Source organism: Castanea sativa, chromosome 5 (assembly GCF_040712315.1).
Source record: "Castanea sativa cultivar Marrone di Chiusa Pesio chromosome 5, ASM4071231v1".
NCBI classification, from domain to species: Eukaryota; Viridiplantae; Streptophyta; class Magnoliopsida; order Fagales; family Fagaceae; genus Castanea; species Castanea sativa.
Genome location: NC_134017.1, coordinates 902,616 through 917,278, shown reverse-complemented (window position 1 = coordinate 917,278; position 14,663 = coordinate 902,616). Strand labels below are relative to the sequence as shown.

Genomic DNA, 14,663 nt, shown 5'->3' with positions numbered 1-14,663 from the left:
GAATAAGGAAGAAGAGGTGATTGACTCCTCCAATTTTCAGTGATAACTCGGGATTTAATCCAATAGAGTTGATAAACCTTTCGCCTGTAAATGCAATATTCAATGGTATGAATTACCCTCCATGGATTCGCCTATATAAGCCGTAGCTAAAGGAAATTCTCGATAAATTATCGTGCTTCAATTTTCCATTTGGAAGAAATGATGGAAGCAGGAGTTCATTTTGGTCAATTTTTTTTTTTTTTTTTTTTGCATACCAAAATTCCTATTAAATATTTCTCTCTCCTCCCCTACAATTTCGACAACTTGGTTGCCATAATTTTTTTTTTTCTCCCACTTTCAGCAATTTGGTTGCCAAAATTCCTATTAAATCCTCCCCCATTTTGGCAACTTGGTTGCCACAATTCTTTTTTTTTTTTTTTTTCTCCTATTTTCGGCAACTTGGTTTCCACAAATAGTTTTTTTTCCCTTTCGAGCACTCCTTCTGTCACCTCATCTAAGAGCAAATTTTGGATAGGAATTTTAGTATCCTCATTACAGAAATTCAAATTTTTCTCACTCCATCAATCACATAATTTCTCTCTCCTCTCCCATCCTTTTTGTTAGAATTTCGACAACACCATTGCCAAAATTTGCCTCTTTCCTTATTTTCTCAAATAACTTCCAACAGTTCCAATATCACAAATAAACTCACTTTTTTGCAATATTTAACCAAAAGACTTACTATGAGTCTTTTCGCTAGATATTGCAAAAGACTATAGCCTGCTGTTACAATTTAAAGTTTACCTTGAAATACTCTTCCCCTAAAAATCATGGGCACAATTCTTCATATAAACTTTTGCAGTTCCCACTGAATAAGTACATTTTAACTTGAACCATATTATGAAGAGCATTGCCAAGGACTTAAGATGCTAAGTGTGTGTATGCGTAGCGGCATATCTGCGTTTGCGTGCGTTTGCATTTCACTTGGCTGGTCCCATGATACTGTTCATGAACCAGCCAAGCGATGAAAAACGCGTGAATAGTATTTTACTATTTTTAGCAATAAAAAATATTTTGTTATAGTAGTTTCAGCAAAATAAACAATATAGTTGTAGCAGAAAAATTAAAATAAAATGTTGAGTTGTGATTTGATGTGAATTTTAACATGAACCCACCATTGACATAATCTTTATCATTGCATCAATTACAATTCATCATATGAACAAATTGTTAAAAAAAAAAAAAAAACAAACAAACAAACAAAAAATTTGTCACTAAATTTGTTATAGGTATAACCAGGCTGAGTCTGAGACTCAACTTTTGCAGCATAGGGAGTAATTAATTGACGAATATAAGCTACTATAATCTTCCAAATTCCAAGTGGCGTTTCCTGTTCGATTTCTGGCCATGGTTTTGTGCTTAATACAAGTAAATCTTAAAAAACAAAAATAAACAATTTAATTTATGAACAATTTAAGTGAAAAATCCGTTTTTAGTAAGCGAGATCATTTTTCAGTACATTTCCAGCTGCACAAGAAGACTTTTTTTTTTTTGGATGAACCTAAAAACTTTTATTGAAGAAACAGAGCACCCTGAGAGGGGCAAACAGGGAACCAACAAGAGAAAACAGGACAGGCAGAAACACATTTCATAAATAAAACCATTCTGCCACCAGACCATCACACAACACAAGCATACCAAAACACAATAAAATAGGCCATGATCAATAAAAATCAACCTATATTACGAACTGATGCTGGATATTCACCTAAAAATACATGGTCTCTTTAGACCATGAAAGAAAATTGACTGTCATTTATGGCATATTTCAAACGGGTGTTGGTATTTTCATTTAGAAACAACTAGCAATCATCGGATGGCTCGTTGTTTTGTGTCAATCACACCATCTTGTCAATAAACAGAGTTCCGTGGGATATCCATTATAAACTACATCAACTTTAGTATAAAGATTATTCTTTTCAGATAATCTAGACACAGGGAATCATTTAATGGATATATTTATCATCGTCATTAAGCTACATCAGTCAAATGTTCAAAGGAGAATCAAAATATTTTACAACCACCCTGCCTAAATTAAGGGCATCTTTACCTTAATACCTATCCACCCCACTGAAAAGTGGAAAATATAAATTCCTACTTGTAATACTATGCCTGCGACACCTATCCTCTATTTATCGACTTGTATGCTTCTCTACTCCTTGTCCTTTTCCCCATAATCTCCTAATTTAATTGCAATGAAAGTGGGTGAGAACTTAATAAGAACATGCAACCCCATTAGCCGAGCAAACTAAGAGTCTCTCATACATGATATAAGAAAAAGAAACCCCAAAAATGGTAAGCCAATGAACGAAAAAAGGAATGCAAAAATGAATTACAATGGTCTTGATATCATCGAGCCGTGAGGAACTCCATTTCCTACTTTCTGTGGTTTCTTCTTGAAATTTGTAATGCTACAATGTGGACATATGTATTCTAGCCCATCTGTTTTTGCGTAATCCTGCAAGTTAAAAACAAATTATTACAATAATGAATTTTTCAGAACAAATCCCAGTTTGTACGGTAAATGCAGCACATGTACGATGTACAATCAAACTCCTGTCATGTATAAATTATAAAAAGCTACAAAGAGAATAATAGCTATGAGGTGAATAGTTTTTGCAACCAAGAGGTTCTTATGGAGTTCAGGAGTTGCAATACTGATACCTTAAATGCACCAAGACCCTGCCTTCTGTCACAGCCAAAGTGGGCCCACTCACCACATATGCCACAGTTCACCCAATCCCCTGCTGCACTACTGCTCAACAGTAGTAAACTTCCATTGTAAGTAAGCATTTATTTTACAATGATATTACTAATTATCATCTCAGCAGAGAGAGTGAGAAAGGGAAAAGTACATACCTATGACATAACAAACAACACTCCCCATCGACATCATCATGAGCCAATTCATATTCTAGAAGGTAAGTTTCATAATGCCTTTTTAGCGTATTACCAACACCCTGTCAAAACAAATAGATTACCCAAATCAAATGGTGTTATAATAAATGTGTTTTTCACAAGTATTTGTGATTAACAATAACTCTATTCCTCATAGTAGATTCGAAATATGCTTGTCACAACTTAACATTTAAATAGTTATGGTTAAGAACCTGTGGAGTAAGCATTTATGCCCTCCCACTCGTTTTACCATCCTTCCTTGCCCTCACCATTCTTCCAATTCCAACACACTCCTCCCCTGCCCCCCTCCCCCCCTCCACACCCCCCCCCCTCTCTCTCTCTCTCTCTCTCTCTCTCTCTCTCTCTCTCCAACCCAAAAAAAAAAAAAAAAACAAAACAAAACAAAACAAAGAAAGAAAGAAACCCCAAAGGTGGCATAGTAGGACCAGAATTAAAGAACATTGCTAAAAGAACTAAAAATCAAGAAGATCAAAGAAAGATTATAGAACATACAGTCATTCTATTGGTCATTGTGTAATTATGCATTTTAGAAAAGATCTGCCCTTTCCAGTTGATACCATTGCCGACATGAAAGCCTCCTCTTGTAACCACCTACAAATGCATGAACTCTTCAGCAACAAATTGTACTAATTCCCACTAACCAGAAAAATTCAATGAACTCACCTCTTTGTACAAGTTGTATAGGTCAAGACGCTTCCCATTAAGTATGGCATCTGGGAACTCAGCAAGCCCACCTTGGGGAATAAGCCTAGTATGTCCTCGAAGGATTAGAAACTGCATCACATCCTTCAGAAACTCCTCCTATAAGAAAATTATAATGTCAACCAAGTAGAGTAAGTTCTCCTCCTCACCTAGAAGCATCTTTGATTTGAGTTAAACTTCTGAGGACACAACACTAAAATTTCTTTTCTAACGTGTGTTTCATTTCATTCATTTTAAAAACACATTTACCACAAAAAGTTACTGTGTTATGAAGAGTCCAATGGGCAAGATATTCTGATATTGGTTCATCAAACCATCTTGGCGTTAATTTTCTTATTCAATGCTGTGATTAAGGAACAAATTTAAGAAGTTGATAAAAGTAAAAGCTTTGCTTTTTCTTCCATTTTTTACTACAAAAGTAACTGTAATTTGGATGTATAATTTTGTTTTGTATATTTTCCTTTTCTTCATCATAATGTATGATGCAAGAACAGGCACAATGGATTTCCAAAACAGCCATATCTGCAGCCAAAACCATAGCCGGTCATATAAAACATAATTAGACAACTCACCTCGGAGCAATTCTGCATTGGACTTCTACCACACCCATGTTTCTTCAAAGGAAGTGGATTCAAGGAAATAATCTGCTTAGCTTGAGATGAGCTTGAATATGATCTTCGTTGTGTTGTGGGAGCTGATCCTACAATACTTTGCTTTACAGGGGTAACAACAGGCAAAGTAACCTTAATTTGGCCTCCATCATGCCCATCTGCCTCAGACATTCCAGAAAATGGTGTCATTTTATGGCGACGAACATGAGGAATAGGCCTCATTGCGGCAACCTTCAATCTTTGCCTAGCTGGAAGTAAGGGCATGCTAACCCCATTCCGCAATTTAGAATCTCTGTCATCTTCATCAATTTTAATAGACATGCCATCATGAGAAGCAGGGGTAGTCCCTTGGCTTGGTTCAGACCTCTTCCGACTAGGAGCAGGTGGTCTCAACCAACTAGGGGGGCTGCTAAAAATTAAATTGTCTCTTAATGTATCTTTTCTGTGCCTTGAACAGAAAAAAAGCAGACGCTCAGCATCATCTTTCTCAAAAGAAGCAACTGGCAATCCCTGAATGCTTGCAATTCCAAGTGCAACTAAACTACGATATGAAACATCTGGCGCTAGCTGCCTTAAAACCTGATAATAAAACCACAACAAACACAGTAATAAACATCCAGTTAGCTGCCCCAAATCAACACAGCAAAGTAAGTGTGCTTAATAAAGTATCTTTTTACAAAATAAATTCAGATTCATAGAACAAGTAACTTTCCATACATTCAGAGGTGCAAATGGTCAAAGAACTTGAGCCTCAAAGCTGAATCATGCATAATTTTCTCAAGCTCTGAGGCTTAAAATTGTTCAGTGCTCACTAGTTCAGAATATCTTATAATGAACCATAATGCACTAATGCCAGCAATCTAACTGTATAAAAAGAGGTTAGATCTGACTCCAGCTCAAACAGGTGAACAGTGAATCCACCCAATTTGCAATTTTGATTTATACACGTTCTAAGGATGCTCAAGAGTGCCAATGAGCTCTAGCTCAAGTGGCACCCGCCTCCCCTTATAAGTTCTAGGTGGAGGATCACCAATAGACAGAGGGGGAGCGTGCGCGCGCGCGCCCCCGCGGGGGGGGGGGGGGGGGGGAGGATGCTGTTCAGAACAGACTGATACAACTAAATGCATAATTAAGAATATATATATATATATATATTTTTTTTTTTTAGGTACAACAGAGATTGTTGTTACATATTTATAAGCCATATAATCATAGTAAGTAATCAAACAATACGAACGAGCTCATAAAGAGCTATCAACCCTGTTGTAATTAAATCAGTCCCACTTCAAGGCTCCTCATTTCACAAATGTAAAAGGGAGTAGGTCTAAGTATTGAAGGTAATCATTGTAAGAGATGGTCTTTGAATCTGCAAGAATCCAGATAATCCAAAAATCTTATAGGTAACATTATTAGACAGCCTCTCAAAAAGGAAGGTGCCATTTATTCAGGTTACTCTAACCATTATCTCCAGCAATTAAATGAATCCAAGCTCCAAGGTTACAGCCACATAAAGATTCCCCCTAATTAGCAGAATCAAATCACAGATTTATACTTTATAGACCCAAATAAATCATAGATAAAATCACCAACTGAATTTTGGTAGTTATGTGCCATTATACTACATGCAACTTGATTTATGCTATGCTTTCACTTTCAAAGGGAACCCCACTGACAAGTGAACTGACAGTTCAACATTGAAAATTGATGTTCAATTAATCAAGCATAAGGTTTGTATCAGGGTCGTGTTCAAGAAAAAGCACAACCCTTACAAAGAAACTCATTACAGTTGCCCAAAAAATAAGAGGAAAAGAGGGGGAAAAAGTAAATACAATATTACAATGACAAGGGGGGAACAGGGGCTAGAGGAAGGAGAGTTCTGTAGTTGAAATACCTGAGAAGCCCATGTAGGGACCTTCATGCAAATTTCAAATACAGTTGCCCCACAAGCAATTGAAGCTGATTTACGAGGCTCAGAGAATGTAATTTTCTTTTCATCACCTTCAGGCAGTGCATGAACAAGTTCGCTCTTCTCAATAATTTCATTCTTAATATGATTCTCCAGGAGCTGAAAATAAATAGATCATAAAAGTATTAGAACTCAACATCTCCAATACCAAAAAAGAATTTCCACAAAAATCCTTGTTGCTTACCTGATCATCAAAGCAAGTTTGAGCACTACCAGACACCAGAAGTGAGATGTGAGAACAACTGCAGGTTGTTACATCACACCGCATAGTCACAACGCCACGAGAAAATGTCCCTGCCTGAAGTGGCGGAGGAGGGGCACTGAACCACATTATAAAGGAATTGACATATTAAAAAGTTATTAGGCAGGGTAATAAATGCAGACAAACAATCATTCAAACACACAGGTAATTTAAAAGAACAAATCATCTTGAAGATGTGTTAAAACATAGGTGTAAGCATCTCTTTGTAAGCATGCAGCTTATTCAACCAAAATAATTTAAAAGGAACTAGGTAACATTAAAAATATATCCACTATAGATATCAACAACTTCCAAGATGAATAATACCTAAATTTTCCATGAAGTTTGCTCCCTCGTATCTGAAACAACATAAAGCACAAAATGAGAAATAACAATACAGAAAAGTTGAAACATCCCTCACACCAAAAAGATGACACAAAACGCAAGTCAATAACACCAAAAATATAATGGCATATGATATTAATAATCCTTATTTTCCTTTTCTCATAGGAGAACTAACACTTAATAAGTAAACCAAGTTGGATGACAAGAACATGCATGAGAAGACATTACTATATAACTGGATGTAGAGTAAAAATAGAAACATAAGCTCAAGTTAATTGAAGAATAATTGCAGACAATCCTCATTGAACTTACTTCAATGTTCAAGAGGGCATTGAGGCCATCTTCCAATGATTCTAACAAGCACGAATCCTGAAAAGAAATCTGTCCATAAGAAAACTACCAACAAAATATAAATGTGGGAGGATGACTGTGTTTGTCTAACCATGAAATTAGGTGCATATGTTCCTCAAGAACCATCAGATAACGACCAGTAAAGAGAAATCAATTCCAGCTTACCAATGAGGATGGCACTCCACAAACAAGAAACCTCAAGCTCACATCATCATCATGTATCCTTATAGCAGGCAAAGTACCTAAAGAACTTTCATCATCTTCCTCTGCATCTACCTCAGGAGGGTCAACATTGATTTTCAAACGGTCCCCTAGAAGGCATGGCCCCAGCTCATCATTAACTTTATGGCTGTTAGCGGGAAGAACTTGACTATTTCGTACACAATAAAGTCTAAAGGAAGCACGCGCAAGTTGGAAAGCATCCCATGTATGAGTAGATGAACTGCAATCCAACAAAAGAGATAAAGATTAAATGCCATCTCAAGCTCATATAATTTTAGCACTCCAAGACTCCCCCCTCCCCAAGTTTTTGTCCCACCAGGAAAAAAAAAAAATTTTAAAAAGAGAGATACAGAGGCAGCAGCAGCCCATGTGCACCATTGTTGAGGGCCAGGGATCTGGGTACCCTGTAAGTGTAATCCTCCATGCAACAGGGTCCCTGATCTAACTTCCTATGTGCTTGTAAGACCACTTGGTAATATCCATAAATAGATTTTATTTATTAGGGTTTCGCTCAAAAGAAGCATGCTATGGATACCATGTAATGCTGTGTGCCAAACTACCACATTGAGAGGTCACAAGGGCAAGCTCATAGATCTAGACAAGCATCAACAGCTCAATCAAAATACCATTGATCCATTCAGCCAACAATCCAAAATAGATAACTAAAAGATCCAAACATAAAAAGTTTCTGGTTATCATTATACCATTTTATCAACCAATAAAACATGTTTCGACATGTGTGCATATAGACGCAGAAAAGCTAATGCATATAATCTGACCCTTAATCAGAGAGAGAGAGAGAGAGAGTAGCTTTGCTCCAAAATGAGATGATTTATCTTGCCTCCAAACGTGCAGAGAGAAATAACTGTTCATAGACTAGGTTATTTAGTCACTAGGGTCTCAAAAATTGCAGACCACCACCCGATTGATTGAACTCCTATATGGCATTCCAAATTAATGGAAGACAATAAAGTGACTCTTTTTTACGTATGCATGTACGAACGTAAATTATCCAAGATTCCAATTCTTAGCCCATCATTTATCTAAAGCTCAACTATGCACTATTCATTCACAGAACATTCCAAAATAAAGTAAAAGCCACGACATGCACTTTGGTAAGAGATAATATACCTCTGTACAACTGAAAATAATGCGTGACGAAAATGGCAAGCAGCATAACAAGAAATTGCATTCCTCCAATATATCACATAGGGAATCCCCTGAAACAATAAAGCATATCAATCGAATTAAATTTTTCCTTGAAAGATTACATTAAACCATTGCAAACACAAGCTTTCAATGTTTTAATATAATAATGAACTGTAAACACAATAAGGCATGCTTAGAAATCTTTTCGAAAGTCACCTTTGTGTGAAGTGCCTCTGCTAACTTTTCTCCATTTGGGATTTCCAAATAAACCTGCACACACATTTGAAATCAAATCAGATCAAATGCCAAATGTAGTAATGCACCTTCACCATATCAAAGGAAACAAATGCTCAGCCACATAACACATTATTAACAAAAGGTGGAGAACAGTTGGGGTTCATGGGACTAAGCTACATAAGACCATGCAGAACCGCACAAGCTATGATGAACTTGTTTACAAATTTCATCTACATTACAGAATCCTTGCTGATTTCTTACTAAATGTTAATTTTCTACCAAAATAACTAACACATGCTGAATCCATATCTCTTTATTGTTAAATATATGTTCAATTCAGTTGATTAGGAAACATTAGTGAAATTTTAAACCTCTTATTTTTTGTCTCTATACTCACTCACCTTCCCTTTTTTTTACCACACTGACGCTATTGACCATATGTTCCAATATTTAAGGATTCTATTGTGCAAGTGCTATAAGCATAAAAAATAAACACTGGAAGATTTAAAAAATAAAAATAAAAAGAACAAACACATAGGAAAGTAAAAGGTGGAGATGCATGTAGCAATCCAATTAGCAGCAAACGAGATAGTAAAGAACATGAATTCAGAAATAGATGCAACCCCTACCCCACCCACCATAACGGGGAGTGGTAAGACAATGGAATGATCTAAACCACAAAAACATGTTCAACTTAGATGTATCACATACAGCAGTAGGCAATGTGGTAGCAAAGATCTCAGATATAGCGTCCGGGGTGGACACACCAACACCTCCAAACGCCAGAGGCCCAACTTCATCATTCTCAAGCTGCTCTCCTTGCAAGTACACAATGCTCGGCTTATATGATTCCAGAGTCTTACATAACTCGTCTTTGCTTGGATTGTTCAGAGTCTGAACCTGCAGTCAGAGAGGGATAAATATAACTATAGTAAAAGAAGCCAACAATGAACTAGGAACTGGGAACCATAAAAAATTTCTTATAATTTAATCCATAACAATTTTCGCATTGAACCCATAAATGCCTATACTCTTTAGTACAATCTAATATTCATTACAGGAAATTTACAACCAAAAATAGATTACTGCACCTCCAAACGTCCAGAGGACACCAATTCTGGAAAGGGATATCTCGGCTTATCTTCCAAAACATCCTTCTTGAGTTTATCTTCAAAATTTTTGTCACTGGTGACAGCAAGAAGACTACAAGCGTGTTTTGAAGCCCCTTGTGAATGAAACATCATTTAACAATTCCCAGAGAGTAGAAACACCTCACTTTCTTTCCCAACAAAGCCCCAGATGCTGGATACAGAAAAGTTACAGCCCAAAAATCATAGCATCCCCCCCCTGGGATTGAAAACCCCTTAACTGCTGCACCAATTTCTACCAAACCTGATCAATTTTCTAACTTAATTCTTCCTTCTATCAAACAATGAAAGAAGTGTACAACACATCCCCCAGCCAAAACTCTGGAAAAAAAGCCAAAATCGAAGACCTCAAACACTGGTAACAGAATATAAGAAGGAAATCAATCAACTTTACCTCTCTGATTCAATCAAAAGAGGAAAAAAAAGCCCAGAAATTCAATGTCGAAAGCTGCTAAGATAAGAAGAAAAACAGGCAAGACCCAGATGAGAAAACACGCTGCTTCAGACAATAAAAGCAGAAAAACTCACCGACCCAGATGGGAAATCAAGGAACTTTGAACAACCCAGATGAGAAAATCAAGAAAAAATCGACGACCCAAGTGAGCCCGCAGCTTATGAAATCATAAACAGGCACCCCAATAGAGAAGTAAAGTAAGAAAAGGTAACCCTAGTCCCTTAATTCTCATATCCCCCAATTATTTTATTTCAAAAGAGAAACTATATATAACAATTAAAAACAACTTCTTGAAATAAAAAAAAAAAAAAAAACACAAAATCAAATGCACATATTCACCAAAAAAACAGATTATATTTTATATATCTAACCTCAGGTCAAACGTCAAATCTAGGAAAAATAAGGAGAGAGAGAAGTGATAAAAGTTATAAAAAAAAAAAAAGTTCTGATTGGAAACAACAGAACACAAGAATCCAAACTCGTATATGTGTGAACAATAATTAAACAAATACTAATAGAAAAAACAAGGTTGTGTTTTTTTTTCTTATAAGGAATTGAACCAAACGAATAGTACTATAAAGTTTTTTGGGATAATTTGCATCATAGTTTGGTGACCATTAGATTCGGACTAGGTGAATTTAACAGCAGCAGCAACAACAACAACGTTGTCAGTGCTCCAATAGATTTCGATAGATTAAAAAGTCAAAACAAATGCTCAAGGATTGGTTTTTTTTTTTACTAGTTTTTACTACTGGTTGTCATAGTCCTCTTTATGTTTCTTTTCTTTTGGTAAAAGTGTTTGTTTTATTTTTAAACTTTTTATTTTATTTTATGGATTTTCTTCTTTTCCTTTTTTTGATCTTGGTTTGGGTACGTGAGGCTTGTTCCGTTTAGTTCGAAGCTCCAGTTCATTAAACTAATGAAAACGTTACTCGGCCTTGAAGCACAAAAAATTCCTGGAAAAGAGTAGGAAAGGTGTTCTTTGTACACAGTGTAGGCTTTTTTTTTTCCTTTTTTTTTTTTTGATTTATTTATAAATTTGTTATAGTATAAGACTACAATTTTACTTAATATCTCTTTATTGAAGATGAATTTTGACAAATTTATTATTGAATTACATTTTCTTCGTATATCCTTTGTACTTTAAAAAAAAATTAAAACTTAATAACTAGGATAGGCGATGGAGAGAGACCGAATGATATGGTTGTATATGGGCATGAGACAAAGAAGTGGTTGACCGATTCCATTGCTTGATTACAGAGGACACAGGACATGTCTGCTTGAGGCCTCCTTTTGTTGAGTGTGTCTTTGGTTGGGAGAATGTCCCTAGCAATTTTTCAAAGCATCAGCTTCCATATATATATATTCTCACTCATGTTTTGATATAGAACCCAAGTCATGTAAAATTGGGGATTGGCCTAAAAGATATGATGACTTCACTGTGAAATTACCATGTGAGTTTGGAGTCCATATGAGCTTGTCTGGAGCAACTTAATAGGAGAAAGGGATCTACAAAATGTTATGGTGTTGTCAAAGAGATTAGTAAGCATGTTTATATCTCAAGCAGGATTAAACTGCCTTTTTAGTTAGAAAACTCAGTTTATTATACATAAGTTTTGTGGATGTTAGCATGAAATCAAATTGAGACCAAGGTTAAACTAAAGGGTTAGTGGTTCTTAGTGATTGCATTTCCATTGGCTTGTCCTCTTTGTGTACCACAACTTCATTTGATAAACAACATTATGGGTAAGATGAGATTTAAATAAAGGCTTAAATATGCTTTTTGATCTTTAATTTTGGGAAAATTTCATTTTGTGCTCAACATTTTTTTGTGTTGATACTCAATATTGCTCTTGCTACTAATAATTTTTTTTTTAGTTATTGAATAAGAGACCTAAGTACAGATCCCACCTAACCAAAATATCAATTGGTGTCTTAACTTTATAATAAATCACAATGATCAACCGCCAAAGGTGGTTGCTCTTGTGGTCATGAGCTCATCTCAAGGGTTTGGGAGGTGGAGGTCCAGGGTTCAAATCTCACAATGGGAAGCATCCGAGAAAAAACTTCATGCTCTTGGCTCATGCTCACTAGCGTTCTTGATAGAATTAGGTGCATAGTTATGACTCGTCAAGATCCCCTACTCCTACAAGCCTAGACCTAGCGGGTAGGGTGCCATTAGGTCACACCCAGGTGGAAGACAACTTAGGTTTCCTCCTACCCATTTTTGTTCATAAAAAAAAAACAATCATCATAAAATGAACACTATAAGTTCAAATCTACTGTAGCTATATACAGATAAAAAAATAACTAATAAAAAATGCTAGTTGAGGTTAATGATATTACAACTGTTAGATTGGAGGTCACGAAGCTAAAGAACTAAAATATTTCTAGGGCGAAATTTAGTTGTAATTCCTCAAGAGTTGCCTAAGTTTTCCAATTAAATTCAATCATGCTGTTTTGCAACACAAAAATGAGTCATCTTCCCCCATTTCCATTTAACTTCAATAAAGTAACTTACTAGTCAGTGCAGCCACTAAGAGAAATTGGAGAAAGAACAAAAGAAACTAATGAGTTTGAGTGGGAGATTTTGGAGCTTAGTAAGAAGTGTACCAGCCACTAAGAGAAAAATGAAAAATCGAACCAATCCTGCAAAATCAAGTGAGTGAAGGCAATGCCACTTATAAATAAAGCTCTTTCATTGGGTGCACGATCATGACAGGACTCAAGGAAGAAGCCTCGGCAAACTCCATGCTAGCAAAAGTGGAAGTGATTTAGCTCTACAATGCCTAGCCCACACCGGCTCTAGTTGCATCACAAATCTCTCGATAGTTATTTGTTTCAAACTATACCAATTTTTAAGACCGGAGATATCAACCACTAATGGAATAATCTATCTAATATGCTAATGCCCCTGTTGTAATACGATGAGAGGCTATTCCTCCTCCGGCCACCTTTTATGTTAGAAGACCAAAAGGCTTTAGGAATACTAGGATGAATGAAAGTGAATGAGTGTAAGTACACTAGAATCATGATATCTACTCAGGGATGGAGGTATCATTGGACTCGGGGGCATTGCCCCTCAAATTGTTTTTTTAAAAAATATTATATATATATATATATGTGTGGACTAATTTTAGTAATTTTGTTCTATAAAATTACTTTTTTTTTTTTCCTTTTAAACAATATCATTGATTCTTCTAAGAGTAATGCTATACTCACAAAATTTTATACAACATTTTTACAAACTGTTTTGATAGCAAATTCTTATTGGTTCGCATATGGATTCATCACTCACATCAATTTTTTATTTACTAGTAATTATTTATCACATCAGTAATTTATAAAAAAAGTTTGTAACTCTAACATTTTCTTCATTTTAGTGACCAAAAAAAAAATTTATAGATCTAAAATCTAAAAAAAAATATACAAGCCAAAAAAAAAAATTCAACAATAAAATTACCAATAGTAAAACTAAAAAAAAAAAATTAAGATCAATTAACCAATTTTATCCAAAATAAATAACCTTGCCCTTTAAAAAATTCTAAGCAAAAATAATTTTGTTCTTGTCTGCACAAAAAGAAAGAAAGAAAAAATCTCATTAGCTAAGTAGTAGAGCAGAATTAGTGGTTGAAACCGCCGCACATAGCCAATAAAATAGCCACCCCCATAACTCAAAGTTCTAGCTCCATCCCTATATCTACTTACTTTTTTCTCTAGCACTAAGTTCAACTTAAATAAAGTAGGTTAGACTTTTGCATATAGGAATTAACATAATTTCTTAGGGTCTGTTTGAGATCCGTTTATTTTGCTGAAACTGAAATTTTTTTGCTGAAAATATAAAAAATAAAGGTAAAAGTTAGTTGAAATAATACAGTGGGACCCATGAATAGTAGCAAAAAGTGTAGTGGAACCCATGAATAGTAACAAAAATAAGCTGAATAATAAAATATGCTGACAAAAAATAAGCTATCCAAACAAACACTTAGTCTTCAAAACCAAGTGTGAAATTCATTCTCACACCCCAATCCATTAGGCTAATGGTGTAATCTTAGACCCATGAAAGGTTTTAATATGAGGAACTTAGATCCAAAAAAGGTATTGGTTGTGTTTAAATAATTTTTCATACTTTTGTGTATCCTTGGAGAGAGAGAGAGAGAGAGAGAGAGAGAGAGAGAGAGAGAGAGAGAGAGAGAGAGAGAGAGAGAGAGAGTATTTACCAAATAAAAGATTGGAGCTCTCTCTTGGATGATTTATATGAGTAACATCTTAGCGCCCT

At 35.5% G+C, this 14,663-nt stretch overlaps 1 protein-coding gene across 2 annotated transcripts; it reads right to left on the bottom strand.

Annotated features, from left to right (window-relative positions):
- Positions 1-1,968: 1,968 nt before the first annotated feature.
- Positions 1,969-11,100, bottom strand: LOC142636277 (AT-rich interactive domain-containing protein 4-like). 2 transcript variants are annotated; one of them, XM_075810438.1, is made up of 17 exons: positions 10,325-11,100; positions 9,874-10,251; positions 9,494-9,682; positions 8,762-8,815; positions 8,528-8,616; positions 7,340-7,616; positions 7,136-7,192; positions 6,806-6,837; positions 6,422-6,557; positions 6,163-6,336; positions 4,233-4,850; positions 3,622-3,759; positions 3,451-3,549; positions 2,899-2,999; positions 2,704-2,794; positions 2,376-2,497; positions 1,969-2,220 (listed from the first exon to the last, which is right to left on the bottom strand). In XM_075810438.1, the coding sequence occupies exons 2-17, from the start codon at positions 10,024-10,026 to the stop codon at positions 2,172-2,174; spliced, it is 2,379 nt and encodes a 792-aa protein (XP_075666553.1). In that variant the 5' UTR covers positions 10,027-10,251; positions 10,325-11,100; the 3' UTR covers positions 1,969-2,171. The 2 variants fall into 2 exon arrangements, with proteins under 2 accessions (XP_075666553.1, XP_075666554.1); XM_075810439.1 differs by having other exon boundaries at positions 9,874-10,174.
- Between the last annotated feature and the right edge of the window lie 3,563 nt (positions 11,101-14,663).